Source organism: Colletotrichum paranaense (assembly GCF_030867605.1).
Source record: "Colletotrichum paranaense strain IMI 384185 chromosome Unknown Scaffold_1.1, whole genome shotgun sequence".
In the NCBI taxonomy this organism is placed as follows: domain Eukaryota; kingdom Fungi; phylum Ascomycota; class Sordariomycetes; order Glomerellales; family Glomerellaceae; genus Colletotrichum; species Colletotrichum paranaense.
Genome location: NW_026848959.1, coordinates 2546687 through 2560438, shown reverse-complemented (window position 1 = coordinate 2560438; position 13752 = coordinate 2546687). Strand labels below are relative to the sequence as shown.

The window sequence follows — 13752 nt, the reverse complement described above, 5'->3', positions numbered from 1 at the left end:
TGTACTGTCCGAAGACCGAGGGCGCTTGATGCACGTTCATCTTTGTGGACTAGAGTTGTTTGTTTGCGCCGACCACGTTTCACGGGACCGGACGGATGCATCGGCGAAGCCAAGTTTCTCCACACTTCTGAGATTACTTCTTCCAGCAAGCGTCGCCGATGCTCCGCTTCCTTCTTCCACCATCTTCCTCTTCGTCCGCCTATCCTAGCCGTCGCCGACGATTTCTACTCTCCACAGCTTCTGGATCACGGACCACGAGCCAGGCGAGACTTGCCCTTCCGAGTTCGAAGAGGTAAACGACATAATATCCCCATCCCACCGGCCGGCGACGACAAGCAGGTGTCACTTTGTCAGATCAACCTGAAGAGGACCAGCAAGCTGTAGCCGTGGTCAATCTGCGTCAGCAGTGCCCCGCGCTCATCCCCGCGGGAGATGCCAAGCGCCACGAAGCCATGTGCAAGATGCAAAGGTATGTGCCCGGGCGCGCGCGTGCGCGTGTCTCCATACCCTCGTGACCTTGTTCAGGGTTCCACTGGTCTGACGTCAACTTATCTGGGGTAAAACAGAGCGACATGAGAAGTGTAAGTTGCGTAGAGTTTTATTATCTGAAGCTGTGTTGCCGGGATTGAGACTGGGGTTATGACTCTCAGTCGGAAACGATCCTAGTTCACAACCTTGGGCAACTCATCTGAAGTCTCTCTGGGTATCTGACAATGATTCGACACTTTAGGCGATGACCAGCAACCCCGTTGTAGTAGATGCGAGAAGCGCAACGTCGAGTGCTTCCGTCCTGAGCGACGACCTTCCTTCCGCCAGGGTTCTACTGCCAACTATGACGGGGCTTTCTCCCGGGAGCAGCGCTGGGTGAACAGTCGGCCTCGAGCTTGTAAGTCTTAGCTGCCTAGAAGAGAGTCACCCTGGGGCGATGCCATCGATCTCGACATTCTGACTGGCGTATAAGTCCGATTCGACAGTCGAGCCCCGAACAGCACTCCTACGCCGACTCAGGAGAAGGACATCAGCAACGACTCTCCTGCCAGTCATGAGCCATCATTGCCAGATACTCGGGTTGCTGCGAGTGCCATCTTACACGAAACTAGTCGAAATCTTTCCGAGGCACCGGCGCTCGTGAACCATGATAGGGGGGTCGAAGACACTCTACCACCAATACCGACGCCTACTAAACGTCGAAGAACCGAGCCTGCGCCGCAAGATGGTGGACACTTTTTTCCTGCTTCGCCAGCTGGGTCAGGAGCATCAGGGGCCTCTCCCTGGTCAAACACAGCTTTGTCAACTGGGAGAGTGCGATTGAGAGAAGACGAAATATCAATTCACAGTCCTCATGCCGTACCTCAAAGCGTCGACCACTTTTCTCCTTCCGCCGGAAGTTACCACACCACGACCCAAGACCATGATCTCGTAGGGAATATACCAAATGCTCCACTACCCGAGGGCATCCAAGAAGCTTGCCTACTGCGGTACTTCGTAGAAGAGCTATCTCCATGGGTTACGTGCCACACAATTGCAACGGTACCTAAGAAAGTACAAGTGTTAACCTTTTCTCGCGTGTAGTTCGACCTCTGCGACGAAGAGAGGCACTTCCAGCTCGTCGTTGTGAGGCGCGCACGCTCGTGCCAACCTCTACGCGACGCCATCTTCGCCGTCGCAGCGCGCCATTTATGTCGACATCCCAAGTTCCGGTCAGAGCCAGGGGGCGGTGGCGTCGTTGTCTACCAGCGCCAGCTTCTTCCTGACCTGACGCCGCAAAGTGCCTTCGAGTATATGCTCCGCTGCATACCCGCCCTGCACGAGGTCTCAAGCACGCAGGACGAGGAGTACCGCGAGAACCTGGCTGCCGCAGCGCTCATTCTTCGTCAGTTTGAGGAGATGGATCCCGAAGAATCTCAAAGCGCGCCGAATTCAGATTTTGGGACCGCGAACGGGGACGGGAATGAGACAAGTTATGGCAATGCGAATAGCAATGTCAACTTTATCGATATCACAAAGGCAATTTTGAGGGCCGCTCCGTCATCGCGATGGTCTGGACTTTTGAGCGCCGTGTACTGGGTGGCGGTGAGGCAGGAGATTTACTTTGCGCTCACGCTGGGGCGATCGCCCCAGATCACGGCAAGGCCGGACCAGGGCCGTGAAGTGTCGTTTGCTAATCGGTTGATATGGTTTATGTCGGAGGTGGCCAAGTGGAAGATGGGAGACAGGATCGAAGGGGAGTGGGGTAAGTCTTTCACTTGTGCTTTCCTGAGAGACCCCAAAACGTCTGGGGCCGAGCTTTACTCCATTACGATGACTGACATATACCGTCCAGAGAGACTGAGGGTTGAAGAGGGCATCCTTGCAGTCGAATGTGCGCGGCAGTTTATACCCATAATGCAGAGGCCAGCGGACAGGTCTCAAGGCGAAATATTTCCCTTGGTCTGGTACGGTTCCGATGTGGAAGTTACTGCGCTACAGCATTTTATCTTGGCAAGGATGATTCTCCTAGCCGAAGATCCTAGTCTACAGTATGCAGACGCTTCCCTGCCTCTCAAAATAGATAGCTACTTTACACTACGCTTCTATGAATCCTTCATGCTTTTTGAGGATTATGCTGACAACTTTGGGCTTCCAGTGGACAAGTCTCCAACCGGCGAGCACATCGAGAGGCCGAACATCAAGTCCGAGAAATGACATTAGAGCTATGTGGTCTAGCAATGCATCATCTAAGAGCACCGCCAAACTTGACCACTGCAGGGATAGGGATCATGTTATACGGGGACTATTTCAACGACCAGTGGGAGAGAGCGGCATTGGTTGGAGTGCTGGAAGAGTGGAAGAGCCATCACGCTTGGCCTGTGAGAAAGGGGTACCAAGCACTCGGTGTGGACTACGTCCCATGAATGTTACAATCAAGAAACCTCTGCACGTATATCGCACACAGAGACAGCGACCGTATCTGTCGAGTGACTCTATGATACCTGTGTCGAATGAGTGAACGATAAGCTGAATTCGGCGTCCTACTTGTCTCATAGGTAGTTTAGCTGCATGAAAGCATCTATTCCAAGGTTGACATTTGCGTTGGATTGGTACTTCCGCGCCATTGACATAAAAATACAGGCGAGACTCTTCTAGCTGCTGGGAACGACATCGACAGTCCTAATTAATCAGACAGAATTCGAAAGTCGAGTCAGTCATGGCCCAGGCTTTCAATGTCAGTGATCTTCACCTAGCGCATTCGTAAAGTTGCGGATCAAGCCAAGACAATAGTTTAAGGGCAACAAAGACTGGAAACATCGATTATTCGACCGGGTAAGCCCGAAAGATCTGCAATGCGCTGTTAGATCCAACATCACTTAAGGTACATAAGGTATGCGACTTCCACAGGGATGTTGACGATCGATGTGTTGACGATGTTTGGTGCCTGACGGAAGGAAAGCTGCCAGAAACCAACTGCACTGCGTTGTCCCGATACCTCGGCTCAAGAGTCTCGTTACCCCGGTCCGGACCTACCCACTCCTGTGGTGTGACGGGCATCGCATGATCCCAAGGGCGGCATCGTGAGGTTACGCCATTTGCGGGTCTGATTGCCAATTGGGCCCAAAGAGACACGTTTAAACGAATTTCTACCAAATCCTTCATGAAACCTTAGGCCTTGGAAGTTGCAGTTCAAGAACCCAAACTGTCAGTTGCACGTGTACTCCATACTTGTGAAATCTTTCAATTTTGCTGATCCCCGGCCGGATCCGAAGAACAGTCAACCTCATTGGCGCGCGTCTTTAAGCTTCGGCAATCACCCATAAACATGGCTGGGATATCCCCACACAAATCCCCAGATCTCAACGGCAATGAACTAAGACGCGGGGAATGTAACACTGCCCTCGGCGAGCTTTTGACCGATGTGACGGCCTTTCTATGAGGTCACATTGCTGTCTGCGAAAACAAAACACACCATACGCGCCAATGATCACGGTGTCGGACCTGCATGTGCTGTCAGCTAACCCCAACGCGGCCACCCTACCGTCTTGGGGGTGGATTATCATCACTCGTTTACGAGTCACGAAATCAAGGAAAGCTTTCCTCCGAGCTTGCGAAGCTATTGATGATGATCAGGTTGACATTGTCTTGGCGTTGACATCGTATTCCCTCACTCGAAGCTCAATGTGGGCGGCGTATATAACATACCCCGCTGCTCGAGCAATGCCGTCTCTCGTCCTCCTTCAAGGCACCTGACTCTCTCGCCGTCGGCCTCGTCGTCTCTCCAATTTTCCACGAGATTAGTGTTCGAAAAATCACATCATGAAGTTCCTCGGAGCTGCCGTTGCTGGCATTGCCAGTCTGCTCTCCTACCAGGCTGTCGCGAGCCCCGTCCCAACCCCAGTTGAGGCCCGTCAAGCTACCGGAACCATTTCGAACAATGTCATCTTCTCCCCGCCATCAAACGCCGGCTGGGTCGACCCCCGCGTCTTGTACGCCCGCACCATCCAGCTGGACTCTGGCGACCTGATCGCCACCTGGGAGAACTACTCCCCCGAGCCTCCCATCGTCTACTTCCCCGTCTACCGCTCTCAAGACGGCGGAGCCACCTGGGCTGAGATCGGCCGTGTTCAGGACACTGTCAACGGCTGGGGCCTGCGATACCAGCCCTTCCTCTACGAGCTTCCGGAGGCTTTCGCTGGTTATCCCGCCGGCACTATCTTGCTCGCTGGCAACAGCATCCCGACTGACCTGAGCTTGACCAAGATCGATGTCTACGTCAGCACTGATGGCGGTGCCAACTGGGAGTTCCTCAGCAGTGTCGCCAGCGGAGGCGAGGCCCTGCCTAACAACGGCCTGACCCCCGTCTGGGAGCCTCACTTCTTGTAAGTCTGACTCGAGCTTTATCGAACCTCCATCCTGGGTATATGCTGACCGATTCTTCTTCACGCAGGCTCCACAACGGTGAGCTCATCATCTACTACGCCGACCAGCGCGACACGAAGTACGGCCAGAAGCTGTCCCACCAGACCACCACCGACCTCAAGACCTGGAGCGCCATCGTCGACGATGTCCACGATGACAACGCCTACGAGGCTCGCCCCGGCATGCCCGTCATTGCCAAGCTGCCCAACGACGACTTCATCTTCGCCTACGAGGTCTGCGGCACCGATGGCTGCCGCGTGCACTACCGCCTCACGGCCGACCCGCTTAACATCCTCGCCGCCCCCAGCATCTCGCTTATCTCCACCTCCGGCACCCGCCCCGTTAGCTCCCCCTACGTTGTCTGGTCCCCTGTTGGTGGCGTCAACGGTACCATCGTGCTTAGCGGCGGCAGCCAGTCGAACATCTTCGTCAACCGGGCTCTGGGCGATGCTAGCGCCTGGGTTGAGTATGCTGTTCCCCAGCCTAACGCTTACTCCCGTGCTCTTGCGGTGCTTGATGATGGCAGCAAGTTGGCTATTATTGGTGGTGGAAGATTGCCTCCTAGCAGCACAAATCAAGTTAGCCTTAGCGTTGTTAACCTGAACACTCTGCTTGGATTGTAGATAGTGGCTATGGAAACATCTAAGCCGTCATCTGTAGGCAGTGTAATGCTGGAAATAAAGACTTCGTCATTTGCAGAACAATCCAAGGTGGCTGAGCGTGCTTGGGTATACTTGCCTTACCTTACTTATGATATGAAATGAATGAGTGATGTAAGTATGTGGCTTTCAACGTCTCGATTGGATCGTTACCCATATGCACAAGTATTAGAGTGGCACAGGTGGCAGCCAGAGACCGGGCAGGCTTATCTCGAAACCTGGGCGGCCGGTGAGATTTAGTAACCGGGAACCATCATCCAATGGCGCAGTGGGGGACGAGCAACCACGTCATGTTCTGCCAATCATAGCTGCTTGAAGAGCATGAGTCTGACCAGAGTTTGGCTATAAAGAGGGACCATTCATCCTTGTGGGCGCCTTAAAACGGCAGACACTCCCAACAACGGTGGTCTCTTTCGGCGCCTGATTCCTTGGTTTTCTTTCCCACGCCAGAGCAGTTCATTTCACCCATTTCTATAGTAGCAAAGCGATCGCGTATCGAAGCCATTGCGTTCCCGGCATGTCTGTCGGCTTTACCTTCGGGAGTCTTGGCGACATCCTCCAGCTATGCCAAGTTGGCATTGCGGTCGGCAAAGCTCTGAGCGAGAGTCGAGGCAGTGCAAGAGATTATCAAAACCTTCGAAACGACCTTGATCAGTTTGTACACGTTTTGCAGAATGTAAGAGAAGAAAATACACCAGCTTCCAAACTGGTCAAAGGCGCTTACTAACACTAAAGTTCTTGGACTGATGAATGTACCTCTACCTAGGTCATTGCCGTATATCAGGAACGCGAGCACTCCCATTTACTTTCAGATATTAACTGGCTGATCAAGTCAGTCACAAACGAATGTATGACAGACCTGCAAGAGGCGTTGAATTATTTCCAGTCGAAGTATGCATCGTCACTTGGGAACCCGAACCGCCAAGTGAGCACGAAATCGATCGGGAAAAAGATAGAATACAGATTTCGAGAGAAAGAACGACTAGAGGTACTGCGACAGAAGCTATCTCGTTACACACAACTACTTTCTGTTCTTCTAGCCATACATACTAAGTAAAGCTCGATTTCCTCATCTACCTTGCTCCTAACTAAAAGACCGATATGCTGACTGCTGACTTGCCTTGACGTTCTGTAGGAAAGCAGCTCACGTCGATAATTCAACGATGCAAACGAGAATTAAGGAAGTTGTTTCAAGAATGGATGTACTATCCCTCGATATCAACCGACAAAGCACCCAGATCTCAGAACATCATACGAGCATAGATGTTCTGGCAACCAAAGTGGATGCTGCGAATGGCTACCTCATAAGAGAAGGAGACATAAGCAAAGTTCTGACGGAGATGACAAAAAGGAACGAACTGTGTATCAAAGAGCTTGCGAGCATGATAGAGTCCAAAATCCACCTTCTTGTCCAGGAGCGTGAAGACGAAACATGTCGCAGGTTCTTCCGTGGGCCTGGGTCGAATCCACAAAGACTTTTATTCTTTGAAGACGCACTGGGCGTTGTGCTGGTATTGCCGATTGAATGGTTAGAATCTTGGGAGGTAAGTCTCGCTCCAATATCAACAGACGGAATTGACAGCCAAAGCACCTACGGTCTCTTATTAGCAAACGCTTTGAAAACAAGATGGGTCACCAGAAAGTTCTCCGCGGCGAATACGCATTGGAAGACGAGGCCAACGGGTTTGAGGTCACGTTATTACCTTGGAACAAAGCGATACGGCCTGGGAGGAAGATTAACATGGCGATGAAGTTTCGGAGAGTTGAAGAGGGTAGCAAAGCAGAAGATCATGTCTACATCTGTCCAGGATGCCATGCGGTCAGATCCGATGCTCAGGACGACCAGATTAACCTCAAGTGGTAAATAATCCTTTGTGATCAAAGAGTTTCAGAGAGCTAAGCAAAAACAGCGCGACACCTAGCTGCGGCATGTGGATGAGATTGTCACGAACGAGGCTTGAGGGCTATCCTCAATCAGTCACATCAAGTGACTTTTCACTAACTGCTGACGAAGGTAGCAGAGAGGACGAAGATGATCCACGTCATTACCACCGAGTTCTTTTCAATATATTCGTCTTATCACCTCCCTTACCGAAAGAAACGGCTTCCCCAAAAACGATTCCCTCTTTGGAGGAGTGCGATTCATCAAAGGAAAGCCCCCGCAAAGGGGAGAGGGGTCCCATTTCGAGGACGGATTCTCCTTATCTGTCTAAGATAGTTCTCTCATCACATCCAATGAATCGATACGCAAGGAAGATCGCTTCATCGAGGAGGCGGGTTTCATCAAATTCACCCACACGCCCTAGGAACGAGTACCGCTATGGATGGACCTGCGTGAGTTGCCTGATATTGAAACAAATTAGCTTCTTGGCTAAGAGTGATGGTGTAAAGTGCTATTGTTACTCGCCTGAGATAAGCATGAACGAATACGGTTGCCTGTACTGTCGACATAGGAGATGCTTGGACTGCCGTGTTGCGACAGTATTGGTAAAGAAGGAGCGGAGGAAGGCTTGACATCGATCAAAATTGGCGGAAGTTAAACATTTCATCCGCTACTTTCTCAAGGCATGACACAACAAAGTTGTTCTACACTTAAGTAAGGTTTATTAGCGTCGATCCCAGGTAACAGCCTAAAATACCCATTATTGCAAAACCTACGATTGATCAAAAGTACTATTACTGGCTCAAAACTAGGAATAACTTATGATTTGAATAACGCGAGAAAAACATTAAACAATGACACGACTCTAAAGTAGAGTTCATTAGCGAATTTAGCTTTGCACAATTAAGTATCTCACCAATCCTTGTTCACATATACCGTTTCTCTATGGATCCCGTCAAATGGGTACTCTAGTCGGTTCACCCTTCCGCACACACCTCTTTCTCAATCATCACCATCGTCTCGCAATATGACAGAGCCCTCATAAGGTACTGTAGGGATTAGTCTCGGAGCTAATATCTTACCAAAAATCCCTATCAACGCTCTACCTACCCCCGGAAGCCATCCAGTGTCCGCCAGAATGCGGCTGAAAGCATATCATACACGACTTCCAGGCCTCCTTCTGCCTCAGCAAGCACGACCCTGTATTAGACCTTTTGAAGCATATCTCGCGCATTCGCTGTGAAAAGGAAGACGATCGGAATCCGCGGCAGGTCTACGAGGGTGCTACTACAGTTGGCTTCACCGGAGAGCTGTGCCTGAACCTACTCGGCAAGTCAGCCGACGAGTCAATCTTTGCAAGGTATACAAAGGCAGCTTCTTTGTCCCTTGTCTACTTTAGGTACCTGTCGGTCTTCCAACCACTCCCAACAAATACCCCTGTCAGAATGCAATACCCCAGTGATGCAATCCCCTCCTTCCTAGGCAAACAATGATTCTCAGCTGAGTCAGAGACAAAGCTCCGGGCGGCATTTCTAACTCCTTCCAAGTCCTCACCGTCTCCTGATCTTTCGCCCCCAAGGTTTATATGCGACCTTGTTGGCCGCAACATTCGTCTCTTACAGCCTACATGGCTCTATCTGCAACTATTCACGGCGAGTTTTCTCAACAATGAGCGCAAAAGTCGAGGAGGTAATGTGGTCACGTCTTGGCGCAGTGGAGGAAATACTGGAAATCACACATCAGCCTGCTTTGTCGATGGGCGTCATCCATCAGGGGAAGGAAGTTTTCAGACACAACCCGGGCATCATCAACCATGAGACTGGCCAAAAACCAGACAGCGATACTCTGTACTGCATTGCATCCCTTTCGAAAGCGTTCGTTTCTGCCGCTATAGACATTCTCGTCCAACGTCAGGAGCTGAGTTGGGACACAACAGTGGCCCAAGTTCTTCCAGGGTATGGTCGATATGATCAAGATGCATTGCTCAATGGCATGACGCTTCGAGACATCTGCTCTCATCGGACTGGCCTTCATGGTCTAGACGAAATAATTCAGGGCATGGACGGGCGTATCCTCCTTCCGAAAAGCGAGGTTGTCAATGTCGTCAACGCCCTGCCCAAAAAGTTCGGATTTCGGACAGACTTCCACTACAACAACGCCCTATTCGAATTGGCCGGTGCAATAATTGAACGTATTTCTGGATCCCAGACCTGGGGACACTTTCTCAAGGAAGAGCTGTTCGACCCACTAGAGATGAAGCGGACAACGGCCTTTCGCAGCGTCCACAAGACCGACGACAACATTGCTACGCCATACATGTGTCTGACAGACGGCTCGCTATGCAAAATAGCACCCACCGAGCTATCTGCGGATTCTATGAACGGTGGCTCTGGAGGACTCCGCAGCTCCGTGAATGATCTGCTCAAGTGGTGTTCCAGCCTGTTGGCATCCTTTGATGAGAAATGCACCGCCAACCCCATTCGTCACAGATCACCAATCTTTGATTGCGCCAATATGGCCAATCCGAGCTCTGTTGAGGATGGCGACTACTGCACCGGGTGGTGCTATCACCAAACCCCCTCGAAGCTGGGATTAATCTCCCCTAATCGAAGCCTGCTCTCACCAGTTCTCGGGACCAATTCTGAATCCTTACTCGTCTACGGCCATCAAGGCGACGTTCCCGGGTATACGTGTTCCTTGTATCTTATCCCAAAGACTCAGTCTGCTATTGTCGTCCTATCCAACGGTACTGGCCTCTCTGACGCTACCGACTGGATTGCCCAGGATATCCTCCAGGCGATGTACAGCCTGAAGCCAACCGTGGATTTTGTCTTCACTGCGCATCAGGCATCCATTCTCTACAAGACCACGTTCAAGAGGCTGTTTCAGTTGCCTCTCGAGGAACATAGAAAGATGGGTACGCCTACTCCGCCCTTGGACGACTTCACTGGGGAGTATGTAATGGAGAACCTGGACATCGCCACTCTCAACATCAAAGCTGGCCCGGAAACCTCATCAACTGGTCTTCGAATGAGAGTCAATGGTCTCGCGGACCAGGAGTACTACTTGTGGCATTATCATGCGGACGTATGGTGTTATCTTCCGGAGAGCGCTGACCAATGTTTGAGACGTGGTCTCGACAGAAGTGACTGGACCTCATACCTTATCTCATTTCAGAGGGATGCAGAAGGTCAAGTCGAGAAGTTGGGATGGGATATGTGTGGTGTGAGTGTTGTTTTCTACAAACGAAAATGAGATTATGGGAGCACCGTTGAATCTTGATGAATGGTGAGAGAATGGAATATGAAGCTGGTGACGGGAAGCAAGGATGAAAAGGCGCAGCAAAGGCCGTAGTTACGTTAATTAACTTCAATTGACAAGACAACCGCCCAAGCCGGGATATCGATCTATAGCTTCTATACACAACTCTCGCCAGAACAACTCCCATGACCCAAAACGCCATCTAAACCATCTTCTATCCTTTGCTCTGAAATGACCCAGTCTAAATTCGAAGAACAGCAATACCGGAGATAGTGCGATTATCGTCAGAGAAGATCTTCTTCTTCTCAGATCCATCCACATTGCAGCGATAAATGCTGCCGCCAAGATCGCTGAAGTAAACATGTCCGTTCTCCTGGTCCAGCTTGACACCGATCGCCTCATTGAGATGTCTCACCAAGATCTCATACCTCTTGGACCCCTCAGACAGCAACAACAATCCCGTCATAGGATCGATATTCGCCCGATTGAGCGTGTTGCCCTTGGGAATCTCTCCACGGTCGGTCCAGAAAATAGTATGTGTCTCCTCGTCAACTTCCAAGTCAATCGGCTCTGGCAAGTCGCCAAGGAAACACTCGATATCGTCTCTCGTCTCAGCCGTCTTGCCTGCCGGCATCTCAATGTTCGCGCAGAAGATGCGGCCCTGTCCGGACTTTGGCGCGCCCTTTTGGGTCCAGTAGAACATGCCCAGCTTCGGCGCGACGGAGATACCGACGCACCAAGTCTTCAAATCAGAAGCGTCGTTGCCGCCAATGATGAGGGTCTCGAGGTCGCTTCCGTCGAGGTTTGAGCGGTAGACTTTCATGCCCTCGCGGTCGCAGAAGTAAATCTTTTTGGAGGCCGGTTCGATGACGAGTTGCTTGGGAGTGTTGATGGTCCCGGGCTCGAAGAGGGACTTGACGTCGGTGCCGTCGAGATTTGAAGAGAGGACTGCGCCGTCTTGCTTGCCTGGTGTACCCATGCACGTCCAGATCATGCGCTGAGTGTCGTTGGCGTCAATGTCGATACCGTCGGGGACGTGTTGCCGGTCGACGAGGACACGCTCGAGCTTGCCTTCTGACGAGAGTTGGAGAACCTGTCCAGAGGCCGAAGCGTCGTTTTCGTTTGCAAGACCGAGGTCGAGGGCGACGATCTTAGGGAGATGGGGGTACAGACCGCCCTTTGATGACTTGTTGCCGAGCCGGCCTTTGGAGATGTACTCGCGCTGGAGGAAGTCGACCGTGTTTTCGGGAGACAGGCCACGCTCCTTGACATAGTGGTCCTCGATGAAGGCGACGGTGTCGAGACCGACCTCTGTCATTTCGTTAGTAACTTGATCCGTGCGAGACTTTTCTTTTTGGAGAAATGTTGCACTTACCGTCCATCATCGTGCAAGGTCCCTTGCCGTGCTTGCTGAGCTCATAAAACAAGGTGTCAATCTCCTCGGGGCTCGAGACGCCCTCGGCGAGAATTGACAATGTCTCTCTCTTAATCGCAGCCCATAGCCGGTTGAAAACAAAACCTGTAGACTCCTTGCGCGCAGTAAAAGGCCTCGTTCCAACCTCCTTCTGCCTCTCCGTCATGAACGGGAAAATCTCCGGGTTCGTGAAGCCGTCCGTCATCAGCTCCACGACCATGTTGTGCGGGGGCATGTAGTAGTGCGTGTTCATGATGCGCGTCTTGGTCTCATCTCTGACTTTGCCGAGCATTTCTGAAGATCTGTACGACGATGAATTACTGGCGAGGATGGCGTCTGCGGGTGCGTGGGCCTCCAGGTCGGCAAACGTGTCTGTCTTGATCTGGATTCGTTCGGGGACGGCTTCAATGACGAGCCAGGCGTTTGCGACGGCGGTCTCGAGATCGGTGAAGACTTGGACGGTCCCAGGGCGCTTACGGCCTGATGCTGGGTATGTGTCTACATTTTGCTTGACGTAATCTAGGCAGGGCTGGTGTTGGTTGGAGTCGGGTTCGCGGACCTGAACGTTGTAGCCGCCGGATGCCCAAGTGCAGGCTGATTTGGTATGTTAGTTTATTGATCAAGGAGCATGGTTAGATGTAAATCGAACTCACCAATGCGACGGCCAAGTACGCCGCCTCCCAGCACAGCAACCGGGCGGTCGCCGTAGTTTGATGGTAGTGAAGTCATTGATGTGTTGGAAATGACAGAGTTGAGAATTAAAGTAAGGGTTCAGGGTCTAATGATGTAAGATCTACAGTGCAGAATGATACATCAGAAAAGCCAAGACGGCAGATGAACTTATATATGCATCAAAGACAGGGTTACAGATCAGTCTAGAAGCTAGAGAAAGCTTCCGTCGAACATTTTGGCGGAGCACATCGTCATTCCCCTGAGCGCTCGCAAGTCGCCGAGGTTGCCGGAGACCCGTCAAGTCGGTCATCGTGGGTCCCGATAACGAGCCTGCAATCCTTAGTAAGTGGTCTTGAGCGGTCTGGTTTGGTGGCGCGAAGCAAATAGCAGAGGGATAAACGCATTGACGGCTGTGGGTATGACGCAAGTTTCGATGATGGGCCTTGGACTATGAATCGGGTTTCGGTGCCGATCGCGGGTCGGTGTCGCCGGTACAGGATCCACTTTAATATTGAAAACGTTGATTTCTCACCTGGAAGTCAAAAGGCGCGTTGCGGTGTCGAGAACTACGGGGTCGCTGATGGAACAAGATTACGATAAGTACAAGTTCAATTCCGTCTTATCATGATGAGCGCGAAACAGCGAGACAGTGAGCAGGCTTGCGAGCAGACGCTATATTTGGTTTGGGAAAAAGAGCTATATCTCAAATCCGTGACCTCGGCATTTGGTGGGGTGGGCCCGTTCTTTTGGTTCCGGCCTCGGCACCCGCAAGCTTGTAAAGTGGGCCCATAATGTCCCGGCCTCGGCAATTCCAAGAATATCTGTCAGGGTCCGCGTCGGTCTCGCTCTGGACGGAGGGGGTCTCTCTGAAAGTGCCGTGCGACGTGGGGGCAGTTTGAATTATTTCCGATCAGGTGCGGCCCTTATTCCGTTGCTTGTGGTCTGTCCCGATTCGAAATACATCCCTATCC

The 13752-nt window shown here is 51.7% G+C and overlaps 5 protein-coding genes across 5 annotated transcripts; 4 read left to right on the top strand and 1 right to left on the bottom strand.

Annotated features, from left to right (window-relative positions):
• Window positions 1-461: 461 nt before the first annotated feature.
• On the top strand, window positions 462-2685 carry CPAR01_00924 (uncharacterized protein; the record flags this gene model as incomplete). Its single annotated transcript, XM_060485214.1, has 5 exons — window positions 462-489; window positions 567-581; window positions 731-886; window positions 962-1530; window positions 1573-2685. 5 exons carry the CDS (start codon window positions 462-464, stop codon window positions 2683-2685), a joined length of 1881 nt encoding a protein of 626 aa, XP_060356071.1.
• Window positions 2686-4290: 1605 nt separating this feature from the next.
• On the top strand, window positions 4291-5516 carry CPAR01_00923 (glycoside hydrolase family 93; the record flags this gene model as incomplete). Its single annotated transcript, XM_060485213.1, has 2 exons — window positions 4291-4853; window positions 4922-5516. The coding sequence occupies 2 exons, from the start codon at window positions 4291-4293 to the stop codon at window positions 5514-5516; spliced, it is 1158 nt and encodes a 385-aa protein (XP_060356070.1).
• Window positions 5517-7179: 1663 nt separating this feature from the next.
• CPAR01_00922 (uncharacterized protein) lies at window positions 7180-7858 on the top strand (the record flags this gene model as incomplete). The annotated part of the gene is made up of 2 exons (XM_060485212.1): window positions 7180-7412; window positions 7771-7858. 2 exons carry the CDS (start codon window positions 7180-7182, stop codon window positions 7856-7858), a joined length of 321 nt encoding a protein of 106 aa, XP_060356069.1.
• A 748-nt stretch (window positions 7859-8606) lies between these two features.
• On the top strand, window positions 8607-10689 carry CPAR01_00921 (uncharacterized protein; the record flags this gene model as incomplete). Its single annotated transcript, XM_060485211.1, has 2 exons — window positions 8607-8794; window positions 9057-10689. Coding segments are annotated over 2 exons (1821 nt in total), but the record flags the coding sequence as incomplete, so codon positions are not given.
• A 247-nt stretch (window positions 10690-10936) lies between these two features.
• On the bottom strand, window positions 10937-12838 carry CPAR01_00920 (3-hydroxyacyl-CoA dehydrogenase; the record flags this gene model as incomplete). Its single annotated transcript, XM_060485210.1, has 3 exons — window positions 10937-12006; window positions 12071-12703; window positions 12763-12838. 3 exons carry the CDS (start codon window positions 12836-12838, stop codon window positions 10937-10939), a joined length of 1779 nt encoding a protein of 592 aa, XP_060356067.1.
• Between the last annotated feature and the right edge of the window lie 914 nt (window positions 12839-13752).